Source organism: Protobothrops mucrosquamatus, unplaced genomic scaffold (assembly GCF_001527695.2).
Source record: "Protobothrops mucrosquamatus isolate PMUCROS unplaced genomic scaffold, P.Mucros_1.0 scaffold1878, whole genome shotgun sequence".
NCBI lineage: Eukaryota > Metazoa > Chordata > Lepidosauria > Squamata > Viperidae > Protobothrops > Protobothrops mucrosquamatus.
Window position 1 is genome coordinate 105359 of NW_015388005.1, and position 14446 is coordinate 119804.

Sequence of the window (14446 nt, forward strand, 5' to 3'; positions counted from 1 at the left end):
TAATTTTCAGTTCATTTACCTAGAATGTCATAATTTTTGCATTGTACTCTTTGTCAAAATAAAGTTCAATATGGTATATTAAAATCTAATCTGCATAATTTTTCTGCCACATTGTTTACATTGTTTTAAACTTTCAGCTGGATCTGCAGGTCTTTCATTCTTTATGTAGTATGTTCTGCAGATTGAAATACAATCTGTGCTATTTTAAATTTAAAGCACTGAATTAACCAGCCAGCCAGTTGATTTATGTTGTTGTTACTTCATTTCCATTCTATATAAAATTGTCAATTTCTTTGCATGAATTATTTATTCATTCTGTTTGCATTGCCAAATCTATAAAGACTCATTGCAGGTGAATGGTAAAATTCATGGTTTATGGTAAAAGTTAAGAAATCAATAATTTCATACAGTAAAATATATACTAACAAATAGACAAAATTATGTAAGTAAAATAACAAAAGCCCCCCAAAATCAATTAATTTATTTAGTCTTAAATAACTTCTGAAATGTTAAAAGGGATGGAGCAATCCTTAATTTCAACTGGACATTGCTCCATAACTTTTGTAATGGTTTGTGGGCAATCCAAGTCCTATAATCTAACTTTGGGGATAACGTGCTCCTATGTCCCAAATATTTCTAGTGATCTAAATTCAGCATATAAAACTTGCACGTGAGTCCTTTCATCGCAGATGTCCACCTCTTATTAAAAATGCAACAGCCACCTCTATCGATTCTGACCATAGGGATTATAAACGTCGCCTCAAAACTACAAATCCCAAGTAACTTAGCGCAATACAGTTCCTTGCTTCTCCTTTCTTATCAGTTTTCCTATTGGTCCGCGAGAAATCATTAAGCTGTTGCCACGTTCGAACAAACCAATGGCTGCATGAAGAAAGGGTGGGGGAAACAAGCTGCTCTGGTAACAGCCAATTGACTTTTGCGATTGAATGGCCTATGGGAAAGCAAAGCGGCAGATATGAAATGGCGACGGAACCGACTGGGAGAAAAGGTGCAGCTGGGCAAACGTATAGGTACGACAAAGCGCGCCCATCGGAGATAACGCGGCCTCCTGGAAAGGGCTGGGGGCAATGAAATGCATAAAGAAAGCGGTTTGGTAGCGTTTGATGTAGGAGTACGGTAGAAATGATGTGAGTCGAGTTTCGAGTGGACGAATAGACATGGCCTCCGTGGTTGTTTTAGTGGTGAATTAAAGCAGCAGTATATTTTCTACTTAGTCCCTTCCACACGTCACTATATTTCAGAAATAAACTAGATAGGTTGTGTGTAAGAAGCGCTAGGTGTGATCCCTGGGGTCTTCAGATAAGAATAAATTTTAAACAGAGAACTACTGCTAGTCAATGTCTGGTTGTACCGGTAGTACTATAGGCTAAAATGCATATGACTAGCTTATGGCTCAGTGTGTGTCATGAGCCCACCCAGTATGTTAAATAATTACACTCCTATTTCATTAGAATACTATATGATTTTATTCCCCCCTCTCCATAAACTAGATTAGCTGTGGTTGCACACTCCACTACAGCACATGCTACCCTATTATACTGTTTGAACCAAGATGATGTGTTAGTTTACTTGTGTTATGGAAATTCAGCACACAGAGATAAATGGGTAAATTGTCATTTGGTTAACCATGGATTGATAAGATGTGTAATGTTAGCTAGTTTTTCTCAAGAAAATGGGATTAGATGATTTACCAATGCAATTCCTTATAAAACAACTTCCTGTGTGGCAGTTGAATTATAATACTAACATATATAGCTGTTTTATAACTATGCTGCTTCCCTGAGAGTAGATCCATCATTTTTTAATACACAAATTTGCTGCATCAAAGAGGGCAGGGAAGAAGATGGAAGTATTTCCTTCCATTGTCTTGATCACCCTTCCTAGCCAGTTGCCCACGAAATATGATACATAAGCTTTAATCTCAGCCAATATGGTGCTTGAGTATAATAATCATATATTAATAGGACATAAGTGGAGAAAACTATTTTGGTACCCAAAGAGGAAAATAGCTAGGGACCATGAGTTTGAAATAATCTTGGGTGACCACTAGATTGGGGATTTGGAGAGAAAGATTCTGAGGGGGTTCAAGATCAGATAGAATTATAGTTCTAGCAGACTAAATACAAAATGTAGGTATAATGATGATAATTGGACTAAAATGTCAAAATAGTGCTGTTACAAGAAACATACAGTATTTAGATGATAGTTTTATCTGAGTAGCTTGAAAACCTCTCAATTAAAATAATAAAGCAAAAATAAAGGTATGGGTTGGTCTATATTTAGTTATAAGACTCATTTTTGTATTTCATTATGGCACAAAAACGCCCTAGTGTTGCAGCCATTTTTTAAAAGACATATTCTTGTGACTATCTTGATTTTATTATCACCTTATAGTTTGTTGTTTGTTTATTCATGTCAGAAGCATCACAATTAAAATAAGGATACTATACGACATAAAATATAAAATACAAGATTAAAATATGTACAAATTAAACAGATCTTGTCGAGAAACTGGCAACATTAATTGCATTCTTTCACGCTGCCATGAGGTCCTCAACTGTACACTGATCGGGACACAAAGGGCAAGGATGTGTTGTCTGCATGTCACCACAATAAAGAAAACAGAAGCCACCAAATAGCTGCATTTATTCAGAATGTCTCCAGATCTTGTACCCGTGTGCAGTCTATTCAACAATTTCCATACTTCCCAGCTTTCATCAGATCCAGGTGCCAGCTTATCTGTTGATTCCATCCAGTGTTGGTTCTTTGTAGCTTTCTGTAGATCATTCTGCTTTCAAATTTTTCAAAGTCTTCCATCGACCTAAGGAAGCTTTTCCTGGATTTTAGTCTCTGCTGGGTTGGTTGTAGGCCATAGAGAATCTAGATATTGATGATTTGAGTCTTTCTCTGTATGCTGCTTCTTCTCTGCGAACAGCAGGCAGAAGAGCAGGCAGCGCAATGCCAGCTAGGTGGTAGATCTTATGTAGAGAATGAGTGCTGTTAACACATTTGGGTGTCCCTGGGCAACAGTTTATAGCTGGATAATCCTTTCAATCCAGAAGCATCAGAACTGTAGTGCTCATTTCCCCCTGTGACACCATCGCTTTATTGTGGAGGCAGCTTATATTCATCTTCAGCTATTCCAGCGCAAAAGTGGTATTTTCTCTCTCCTTGCAAAGAATAAATACAAGTACAAGCTGTAAGACTACACTTATGATAATTCATGCTTCAGTTGCTTTCCAGATGGATTACTGTACTTTAGGATTGCCCTTAAAGAGTATTTGGAAGCTGCAGCTGATCCAGAATACAGCAGTATAGACATTTTTGAACACTTTGTGATAAATACATATGACATGTCTATTTGGGGGGCTGCACTGGCTCCCAGTGACATTCTTGGTGCATTTCAAGGTGGTACTGGCTATCATCTATAAAGCCTTACATGGCATTGGGTCACGATACTTGCAGGATCATCTGTCACCTATCATTTCTGCTCAGCTTATCAGAACTGGCAGGGTTGGCATAGTCCAGGTCTCTTCTATTAGGAAATGTCATCTTCTGGGACCTGGGAATTGTGCCTTCTCTCTCCCAGTTTTCCATATGGAACAGCATCCTGCCAGAGATCAGGATGGCCCTAACCCTTAGTAAGGCATTAAAGACCTGGATACTCTCCCAGGCTCTGGGACCAGGCAGTTAAACCAGCCCTATAGAGCAGAGGTCCCCAACCTTTTGGGCACCAGGGACTGGTTCCGTGGAGAGAGGTTTTTCCACGGACTGGAGGGTGCGTGGTTTTGTGTGCTGCCTTCATCCTGCGGATGGGGCTTTGCTTGTTTGTGCGGACTGGTTGCTGGCATGCCACGGCCCGGTACTGGTCCAGAGACTGGAAGTTGGGGACTCCTGCTATAGAGTACATTACAAGTCTTTGTGGGCTACTTTTTAAAACACATTTTGCATTCTTTCAAAAGTGTGCTAAATACATTTTAAACAGTTCTACAAAGTAAAATTATATTTAGCTTGTATAAAATTATAAATTGTAAGGTAATGGGAACGGGCTGATGTCATCTGATACTTAGCCTCCCTTTGAAAACACCAGGGCTGTGGAGTCGGTAGATAAATGTTCCGACTCCGACTCCTCAGTTTTTTTGTACTTCCGACTCCAACTCCAGGTACCCAAAATTTACTCCGACTCCTCGACTCCAACTCCACAGCCAGGGCTGTGGAGTCGGTAGATAAATGTTCCGACTCTGACTCCGACTCCTCAGTTTTTTGTACTTCCGACTCTGACTCCGACTCCAGGTACCCAAAATTTCCTCCGACTCCTCGACTCCGACTCTGACTCCACAGCACTGGGAAACACCAATGGAAAATGCTCCATAAAACCAGAATAAAGTTTGCCTGCTCCTCAGCATTATCCTGTGTTAAGGAAAATAATTGGTTATAGCTTGCCCCATAAATTATTAGACATCTAGTTATGAAGCCAAGCCAATCTGGCTTTTGTTCATTTGTCCTTGAACTTGGTTTCTTTTTTCTATTTGATAGGATCTCATATCCATGGGGCCATCCTCTTCTTGATAACTTGAGCAAATCTTTAGCTTACTAATTCTTTAGTCAAATATGTCCATGAAAGCAGATATACAGTTGTCTATCTTTCTCCGGCTTCCCATTTCTTTCTTTTTAGTATGCAAATGGGAATGGGCAGCTCACATTCTTCCTTACCTTTGGATAGTGTGTGACTGAATTGTTTGAAAAGAGTTCTGACTTTCATTAGTGTCATTAATAACCAAGCATATTTTTGTGCGAGGGAGTGTTGCTGATAAAGTGACCTTTCAAAATTACAAAGCCTAGTAATGTTTAGAACAGAATTCAGTAAAGAGTTAGGGGCTGCTCATACTGTGAGACTGTTCACCATAAAACAGGAATGGGAACGTGATTATAAAAGCAGACAGCAATACTCCACAATCCAGCATATTATATATGATTGACGTTGTCAAACAACAAAACTTACTCTGAAGATTAATTAGGATGAAGACATATTAGATGTAAAGGAAAGAGGTGAAAATTTACAGCTCAATTTTATGCATCAAGAAAAATTAGAAATCAGAAGGGAATATTTTTAAAGGAAAACCTCTTATAAGATTTGGCTTCATAAACTAGATATCAAATGAGGAAGTCATGAAAGAAAATTTTAAAAGAGAAGATAAAACCAGTGGAATACATATAAATCTTGGGTTAAGTATTAATAAATCTTGTCTTAAATTTTGGGAGCTTAATACTTAACTGAATAAATTGGACAATTGAAATGATAAGCTCTTCAAGGATGGGGTCTACTCTCTACTACTTCTTAATGTAAAGCACCAAGTAGGTTGATCTGAGTTCTGCTCTGACATTAATGAAAGTTGATTATTTGTGAGAAGAGGGCCAACAAGTGAGTCTTTGTCTTGTTTATTGTGTGTGGAATTTGCATAGGCTGTGTTGGAGCAGGCAGTTCTATTTCTGAAAACAAGGAATGAGTTCTTCTCATTACATCTCTGCTTCCCAATGCCGCGCCAGAAACTTTCAGCACTTGTGTAAGAGATTTGTCTTTCTTATTATTTCAGAAATGGTTGCTTTAAGGGTTCCTGGAAATTAAGAATTGAAATAGGCAGGTATGTACTATTAACTATGCCTTGAAAACTGATTAGGGATTCTTTAAATTCTAGAACATAGGGATGAGAGTTTGAATATGTGACACAGATGTTATGCAGACTTAGCAGTTTTGTTGGGGCAAGTCATCACATTGGTCTTCCTTAGAAGGAGATGTTAGGTCCATGATTAGCTTATAAGTCATATTTAAGTTGTCCTGCCTGACTTGCATATGTTAAAAGTGTAATGGAGACAAGTATGAGGTCAATCAATATTAATCCCCAGCTGCTTGAACTGAAGGGCTCCATCTTGTTTTCAGCTTGTTAAACATATCAAATGGCAGGATTTCTTATAAAGCAGTGCTGGAATTAGATTATTCTTGGCAGCTTACTCGCTCAGGGATGAAGAGAACTGTTCTTTTCTGTGGCTTACTGCTTTTGGAGTGATTTCGCCAACTTCTCTGCTCAGATTTATTAGCCACTTCAACCCCAGGCTGGGACTGCAAAAAGATATCTATTGCCATTTTCCACAGCAGCAAATATAGTCTATCTAGGGTAGTTCTAAATAATTTTGATAAAAATATTCCACTATGTTGGACTACTGGAATTCTCAAAAAAAGGATAAATTCAATCGACAGTTTTTTCTTTGTGCATTGTGTATTTCAGAAACTCTTTATTTTTTATATAGCATATAACTTAACAAATGACACATAATTTTCCTCTAAGAAAAGAACTGTATTATATTTCTACTGCACGCTTCCCTAATGTTCCACCCAGTAAGAGCAGAAAATATTTGATATCTACAGAATGATATACTTACATCTTTGATGTAACTTTCATGCTAACTCTGTTCTGAATAATTTCCAAATGTTCTTACTGTTTTAGAACATTATTCTTGTTAAAAAATGTTTCTATGCCTATATTATAAAAGATTGCTAAAAGCCAACTGAATGAATTAAATCTTAAACTTAATGTTCTCTATATCAGGGCTCCCCAACCTCTGGGCTGTGGCCAACTACTGAGCCGTAGCCGATTTGCAACCGGGCCACGTGAGCGGCAGGCCGGCACACACACAAGTGCAGCTTGAATTGCATGAGTGGCAGGCTAGCACGCTGCACAAGTCGAGCTGCATTCACATGCATGCCGGCATGCTGGTCACGCAAGTCGAGCTGCATGTGTGGATGTGCGCGCTGGCCTGCTGCTCATGCGGCCCAGTTCCTCTCTCCCCCCCCCCCAAGCCGGGCCACCAAGCCACAAAGGTTGGGGACTGCTGCTCTATATCAATTAATTTGTATAAACTATCACTGCCCAAAGTCGGTCAATTATACAGTTTGTTGTTTCGCTTGACAGGAGAATGTGTATTTCTTCGGGGTAGTATAACATGCAAATTACTGTACTGTAGTTTCTCTCTTATGCAGCCAGCATGATCAGTATTCTGATATGTTGCGATATTGCAGAAATGGGTGGAATGGAATCCTTAAAAGATTATGTAAAAACATTATCTCTACAATTTAAACCCATTTTACCTTAACTACCGGCATGGCTAAAGATTATTGCTATATTGTATATGCATGTCTCTCATGAAGTAATGCATGACTGTCTTCCACAGTGATGCCATTTGCAGTTTTGTTATCTGCAATGAGTCTTCCCTTCAGCGGCATCAGATCATCTTTAATCCAGACTTCTTTGTGGAGAAGCTGAGACATGAGAAACCTGAGGCATTCACAGAACTTGTGGTCAGCAACATTACCCGATTGATTGACTTGCCTGGAGCAGAACTTGCTCAACTGATGGGTGAGGAAGAGCCCCAGTTGCCTGGTGGGCCTAGCATTTCCTCAGGTTTTTTCCGTTCCTTGATGTCTCTTAAACGCAAAGGTAAGCATGATGTGTTTGCTAGTGCTTTCTGTTGGCTTTCAATGATAAAGTGATATCTTGGACCCTTATAACTGACAGAGTCTCCAAAGAAATTGATATTATTACTACAGTCGAGTCAGGAGCGCCAAATTGCTTCCAGGTTAAAGGATTGAATGGTGACTTCACCGTTGTCCGGGGGACGCCAGTTGGGGGCTCCTTCCACATCCTGGTTAAATTGCCCACCAAAGTGATACCCATTTATCTACTTGCAGTTTCTCACCTTCGAACTGCTGGGTTGGCAAGAGCTGGAATGTGTAATCGGAGCTCACCCCATCCCATGGCAGCAACTGGGTCTTGAACACGAGTCGATCATCAGCCCAGTGGCCTAACCTTGTGGGCCACCGCGCTCAAAGAAATTGATAAAATAATATCTCCCCAGAGATTCATACATTCATACTCTGACCTTATTTAAATGAGCCCCTAAAACTGGCTCTTCTGTTACAGTAAAACCCACAACTTTATTAATAAACTTCCAAAGTAAAAATTAGAAGAAAGGGGGAATGGAGGCCTGGAACTGCAGTTTGTTTGTTGTCGTTTTGGTCTTGTAGAATAGATTTCCCTGAGAAATAAGATTTGTTCCTTCCCTTCTAATGTTCCAGATGTGATTGAAAGAGGAAGTTTTCTGATTAAAGAGCTTGTTACTGCTATGTTTATCTCAAAAAACATTTTTATCAGGAGTTGAACTCAAGTGGGGTATATGTATACTGTATGTAGTTTCAGCAGGTGGCAGCACCTGCCCAACCTTGTCTAGAATCCAAGCTAAGTAGTTAAGACTGAGTCAGTACTCAGAGGATCAGAAGAAGATGAAAGCCAGCTAGGAAGTGGAAAAACATCCGGAAAAAGTGGAGTGGGAACCGTTCCATAGTGATGCCAAGGAAATTGCATATGTCTATGAAATCATCAGAAGTTACTGTTGATTGGAAGATGGCAATACAAAGATATTTTCATGTCACTGAACATGCAGAAGCTTTTGGGGTAATAAACCTTGTGGACCATTTCAAATAATCTAGAGGAAGTATTGGAGTGGTGGGGGTGTGTGTGAAAATGATACAGATTAAAATTCACATCTGGGTAACCAAAGTATTATTCCTAGCTATGATGCCTTTAGCAGATGACTAAGAATCAAGACCTGGCCAAAAGTAAGCAAGATAGCATTTTCCAAATACAGCGCAATTTCAATTATTTAAATATTGAAAGATGATCTAATACTGGAAAGCATCTCCTATATACAGATGCAATATTTCTATGAATCCCGAACTAATGTTCTATATATCAGTACCCAGAAATACCAAATATTAGAAGTTGAATGTTAGATTAGATAGAAAAAATATCTTGGTGATATTCCTTAATAAAGTACACAATATGAATACTACAGTGTGAACAAGTCCCAGGCATAAATATAGATAAAAAGTATCTATTTTGTGACACAACTTCCTTTATAGAAAACAAACAGTATCTCTTTCCAACCTGATGCCTTTTGCACTAATAATAAGAGTAAGGTTTTATTTATTTTTTGAAAGTGGATACTGAATGAACATATATTCTGGCCCAAGTTTTACTTCTGACGTTTTGGAATAGTGAAGAAACCAATCTGAGTTTCAATAAAACAGTTAATATTCTCTTTGATTATATATTTGTTGCTTTTTTGAATTTATAGAGAAAGGAGTGGTATTTGGAACACCATTGACTGAAGAAGGCATTGCTCAAATATCTCAACTCATTGAGTATTTGCACAAAAGTAAGTAATTTTGGAGGTCTTTCTATCTTTCTTAAGTTAGCAATTGTGGAATAATCTGAGGCACAAATTTGATCTATAAAAGCTTTCTACATATGCTTCTAGATCTGAACATTTTCATCTTCTGAAAATCGTTTCTATTTTATGTTTCTTTTGTTCTGATAAACTAATAGTCATAACTAAAAAAGAACACAATCTGAAAATAAATTTAAATGATCATTCTGTGATATAACATGAGAACATATGGGCTCAGCCACAAAAATGTTTATAAATGAGATATGGCAAAAGTATATTAAAGGTAAATGAATAAAACTATAATTCTGCATTAGCTAATAACAAGTTGGAGGGAGTAAATATTTCATAGCTTATCATAATTTTCAGGACTGCTTCTTTCGAGTGCCATTGGAATAATAGGATTCAAGTGAATTCCACCCAAATGTTTGCACTCAAGAAAGAGTGCATTAGTCATTAAATTAGACTTTTAAAAAATCCTTTCATTTCATTCCGTAGTTTCTATTGTGCTTGGTAATCTTGAACCCCCAAAAGACAACCAGATTACTTCTATTTGCTTTTGTGCAATTGACTCTTCTATTAGGGCTCTGAAGAGATTTAAAAAGAAGAAGAAAGATGTACGTAAATAGGGCCATCATATCTTGGACTGCAAAAAAATCAGACAGTCTCTAGATCTAGATCAACATCTAGATTCAAAATTAAGAATGGTAGCAGTCACTGTATTTGGCATATGTTTAATACCCCTCCCATCATGGTGCAGATTTGCGGACAGAAGGCTTGTTCCGAGTGCCAGGAAACAGTACCAGGCAACAGAACCTGAAAGAAGCTTTGAATAGCGGAACAGAAATTGACCTGGATTCCGGCGAGTTTCATTCCAATGATGTGGCCACTTTGTTGAAGATGTTCCTGGGAGAATTACCAGAGCCTTTGCTGACTCACAAACATTTCCATGCACACCTTAAAATTTCAGGTAATCAACATTAACTAGACAATTTTATCAGATATGTATTCTTTCCTTTCAAAATATCTATTTTTTCTAATTCATCTGGTGGTTGGAAGTGCAGTGGCTCGGTGGTTTGATGACGCTGGAAATGGTCTCAGCTCCAGTGGTTCGAGCCCAAGCACTGCGTGGCAGGGTGAGCTCCTGTCACTTGCCTCAGCTTCTGTCCATCTAACAGTTTGAAAGCATGTTCTATGCAAGTAGATAGATAGATATTACTTTGGTGGGGAGACGAGCTGGTGCTCTGTGCAGGCAGGCAGATTCCTGATGGCTGGGAACCTTTCTGGTTGCAGCACACATCTGCGGGGCAGCTCCAGGAAGGGAAAGGGCCTTCAGTAACACAGCAGGAAGAACCGCTTGTCTTTCTCTCTGGTGCGAAGCCTCCTGTGGCACACCTTGGGAAACGTGCAAGCATATCCTATAACAAGGCTGGTATTTGGTGAGCCAAAGTACTACTCTGCAATATCATTGTGGTTTTCTGGTTACTGTAACAACACCATATGCTGATCTGGTGCTTTAAAAAGTTTGGAGACCCTGATATTTCCCAGTTCAAACCAATGGCAAGGATATTTAAATATGAAGTTTTGGGGATTTTTAAAAGAGTAATCAGAATTGAAAATAAATAGTTTTAAGAACTGGATAGAATTCCTGAGGCTGAGATTTCTTATAGCCAGCGATGCTTAACAGATATTTTCCTGATTCCTGGATTATAGACCTGGTGCAGTTTGATGACAAGGGCAACAAGACCAGCATTCCAAATAAAGAGCGTCAAATTGAAGCACTGCAATTGCTCTTCTTGATCTTACCAGCTGCCAATCGCAATCTGCTCAAATTGCTATTGGATCTGCTCTATCAAACAGCCAAGAAACAGGATAGGAACAAGATGTCAGCACATAACCTTGCTCTTATGTTTTCACCTCATATTTTGTGGCCCCGAAATGTAAGTATTCTGTTTCATATAAAAGTGAAAAGGGGAGCGTGGGGGAGATGGGCAGGCTAGGAAGGATGGATTTGCCCAATAGTTTGACTGCTGGAATTCGCTATTAAAATAAGCTTGCCTCTGTCTATGATTTTGCAACTCACTTAACCTGTTTTCATTCTTCATCTGTTGTTAGGTGACTGCCAGCGATCTGCAGGAAAACATTAACAAACTGAATAATGGAATGGCTTTCATGATCAAGCACTCACAAAAACTCTTCAAAGTAAGATCACATAGAGGGAGGAACTAATCTCCAACCCTGTTGCCTAATTGTCCAAGGGCATTATTCATTGGGCGAAAGTGTTGCTATGAACAAATTGAGATACTCTGCTTTTTTGGAGGTGCTGCTTTGGAGGTGTTATTTGTTTCTGTTGCTGAGCTCTCTGGCATTTACATATTTTTACAAAATTATCTTTCACATGTGGAAGTTTAAAAAAATATTTTCTACACGTGAATGCAGGATATAGAGTAGGTGATATTCATTGTTGTTAAGGTGGACCTAAACTCTATTTACTAAGCAGTCCTGTTATGCCTCTTTCTTATCAGTTATTGATTTGATTATTAGGCCTTTAAAGACTTTTCTGTTTTGGGGGGGATGATATATGATGTCTTTAGTTAGGCTAAAGTTTCCTAGGAAACTTATTTATTAAACAGCATCTGACTGTATACAATACATATGGTAGTACACCACAGATCTGAACTCTTTGAGAAATGGGCCTTTTAATATTATATGTTTAAAAGTGGAAAGGCTTGACATTAGCCACCAGAGAGGAATAGCAAGTGAAGACAATGGAACTTGAAGTGATAGTTAAATTAAGCTTTTGATTAGAAAAAATGGATTCTGGGCTTTGGCATGGACATTTATGGCTGACTGGAAACCCTTATATATTTTTTTCATAAAATGAAAAATACACTTATGATTTGAGGTTTTGATGATTAAAAGAAACTGAATAGAATAAAGTTTGCTGTAAAAAGGATTGCTACAAAAAGGATTAGAAACTTTTTTCTATTTCTTTCTGTTCTTTTTTCCTGCACTTTTTGCCATCTTTCCTTCCTTCCTTCCTTCCTTCCTTCCTTCCTTCCTTCCTTCCTTCCTTCCTTCTTTCTTTCTTTCTTTCTTTCTTTCTTTCTTTCTTTCTTTCTTTCTTTCTTTCTATGTTTACACTTTATTACATATAGTTCTTGACTTACAACCATTTAAGACCATTTGAAGTTACAACAGTGTTGAAAGTGACTTACAACCAATCCTTGCACTTAATAACTGTTGCAGCGTGCCCACAATTCATCTGCTTGGCAATTAGCATATATTTACAATGGCTGTGGCAGTCTGGGGCCACATAATTGCTATTTATGATCTTCTTAGGGGACTTCCAACAAGCAAAATCAATGGGAAAGTCCAATTCAGTTAACAAGTGCATGTTTCACTTAATGACTATGGCAAAAAAAATCGTAAAATCAGGAACAACTCGGCTAATGATTAGATCGCTAGCAACAGAAGTTCTGATCCTCATATAGTTTGTGTTAGTTTTAATGTTCTTTGTAAAGTTTTCAATATAAATTTAATTAAAAAAATAGTTTTCTATCCATGAAGTAAGGATGGGCAACATTTTCCAGATTTATCTGTAAGTTATATTTGCTGCAAAGGAATTGGATGTTAGCATCCCTACTTTATGGGTAGAAAGTATTACTTTATGAGTGGAAAATGGAAATTGTCACTTTTTGTGTGCAATTGTCCACATACAGTCATTAAAATCACCTTCATTTCTCATTTTCCCCTTCACTTTGTAGAAGTTTTATTTTGAGGGGGAAAAAAACTCCATTTACTTCTAAAGCTAATGGCAGCAGGCAGATATGGCAGTGTGAAGGATGAAGAACATATTAATTATAACTGCCAACCCTTCCTTAAAATTGGTAACCTCACATAACATTTCTGGTTATGAAAAATTAAGTTCTGATTTGCAAGTAGGAAGAAAAGTCACTTTTTTCTAAGCCCAGTTGCTATACTAGGGGAAACAAAGTGAAGGAGAGAAGGTTGCAGATGAGATCCAAAGGCTCATGCGTTGTGTGTGACTTACAGGCCACAGAATCCCTTTCTTGATCACATTGGAATTATGTCAGACCAAAACTGATCTGCTCTTTGTGAAGAACTAATTGGAGCCATCTCTGATATCTCTTGCAAGGAGCAAGATAATCAGCAGCATCCTTGGAAATCTCTAGTCAGTTCCTATGTGTCTCTTTGAATATCAAGAACGTTTTGATTCATCTTTGCCTGTCTCTTTTTTTCCCCCCATTTTCACTGTAAGGCTCCAGTATATATCCGGGAATATGCCAGGCTACATTACTTGGATTCCAGAACTCATGCCTCAAAGGTACGTAGTTGTCATCTTTTATGGAAGGAAGAATAGAACTTAGTTAACAGATTTCTTCATGATAACATGAAATACTGAGAATGGAGTCTTGTGGAGATCCATGTTTGGAGAAAACGGAAATGGCAGAATTAAATTTTAGATTTAGCATTTAGCTCATTATACAGGTACTCCTCAACTTACAACAGTTCATCTAGTGACCATTCAAAGGTATGACAGCACTAAAAAAAAGTGACTTATGACCATTTTTCACAGTTACAACCTTTGCAGCATCCCCATGATCATGTGATCTAAATTCAGATGCTTGGCAGCTGGTTCATATTTATGACTGTTACTGTGTCCCAAGATCACGTGATCACTTTTAGTGACCTTCTGACAAGGAAAGTCAAGGGGAACCCAGATTCACTTAACAACTGAGTTACTAACTTATCAACTGCAGTCATTCACTTAACAAGTGAGGCAAGAAAAGTCGTAAAATGGGGCAAAACTCACTTAACAGAAATGTTGGGCTCAATTGTGGTCGTAAGTTGAGAACTATCTGTACACTCCTACAAAATATGATATGACGGGTGATCTTTTTTTAACCCTAAAACTGTCTGGTGCTAGATTAAATATGAGAGATCCAATATACACATGACAGCTATCATCCATATACTGTATGACAGCCTAGACCAGGGCTTTTCAACCAGGGTACCACCTGTGGTACATTGGCACCTGGCAGGTGGTACACGACCATCCTAGAAAAGTGGTAGCGGGGGAGGGGAATGAGCTGAACCGGTGGCAGCACTGCACAAGCCTGAG

At 38.4% G+C, this 14446-nt stretch overlaps 1 protein-coding gene across 1 annotated transcript; it reads left to right on the forward strand.

The window, feature by feature from the left end:
* Window positions 1-981: 981 nt before the first annotated feature.
* On the forward strand, window positions 982-13648 carry ARHGAP19 (Rho GTPase activating protein 19; the record flags this gene model as incomplete). Its single annotated transcript, XM_015823450.1, has 7 exons — window positions 982-1031; window positions 7249-7514; window positions 9211-9291; window positions 10061-10270; window positions 11014-11240; window positions 11416-11502; window positions 13583-13648. Coding segments are annotated over exons 1-7 (987 nt in total), but the record flags the coding sequence as incomplete, so codon positions are not given.
* Between the last annotated feature and the right edge of the window lie 798 nt (window positions 13649-14446).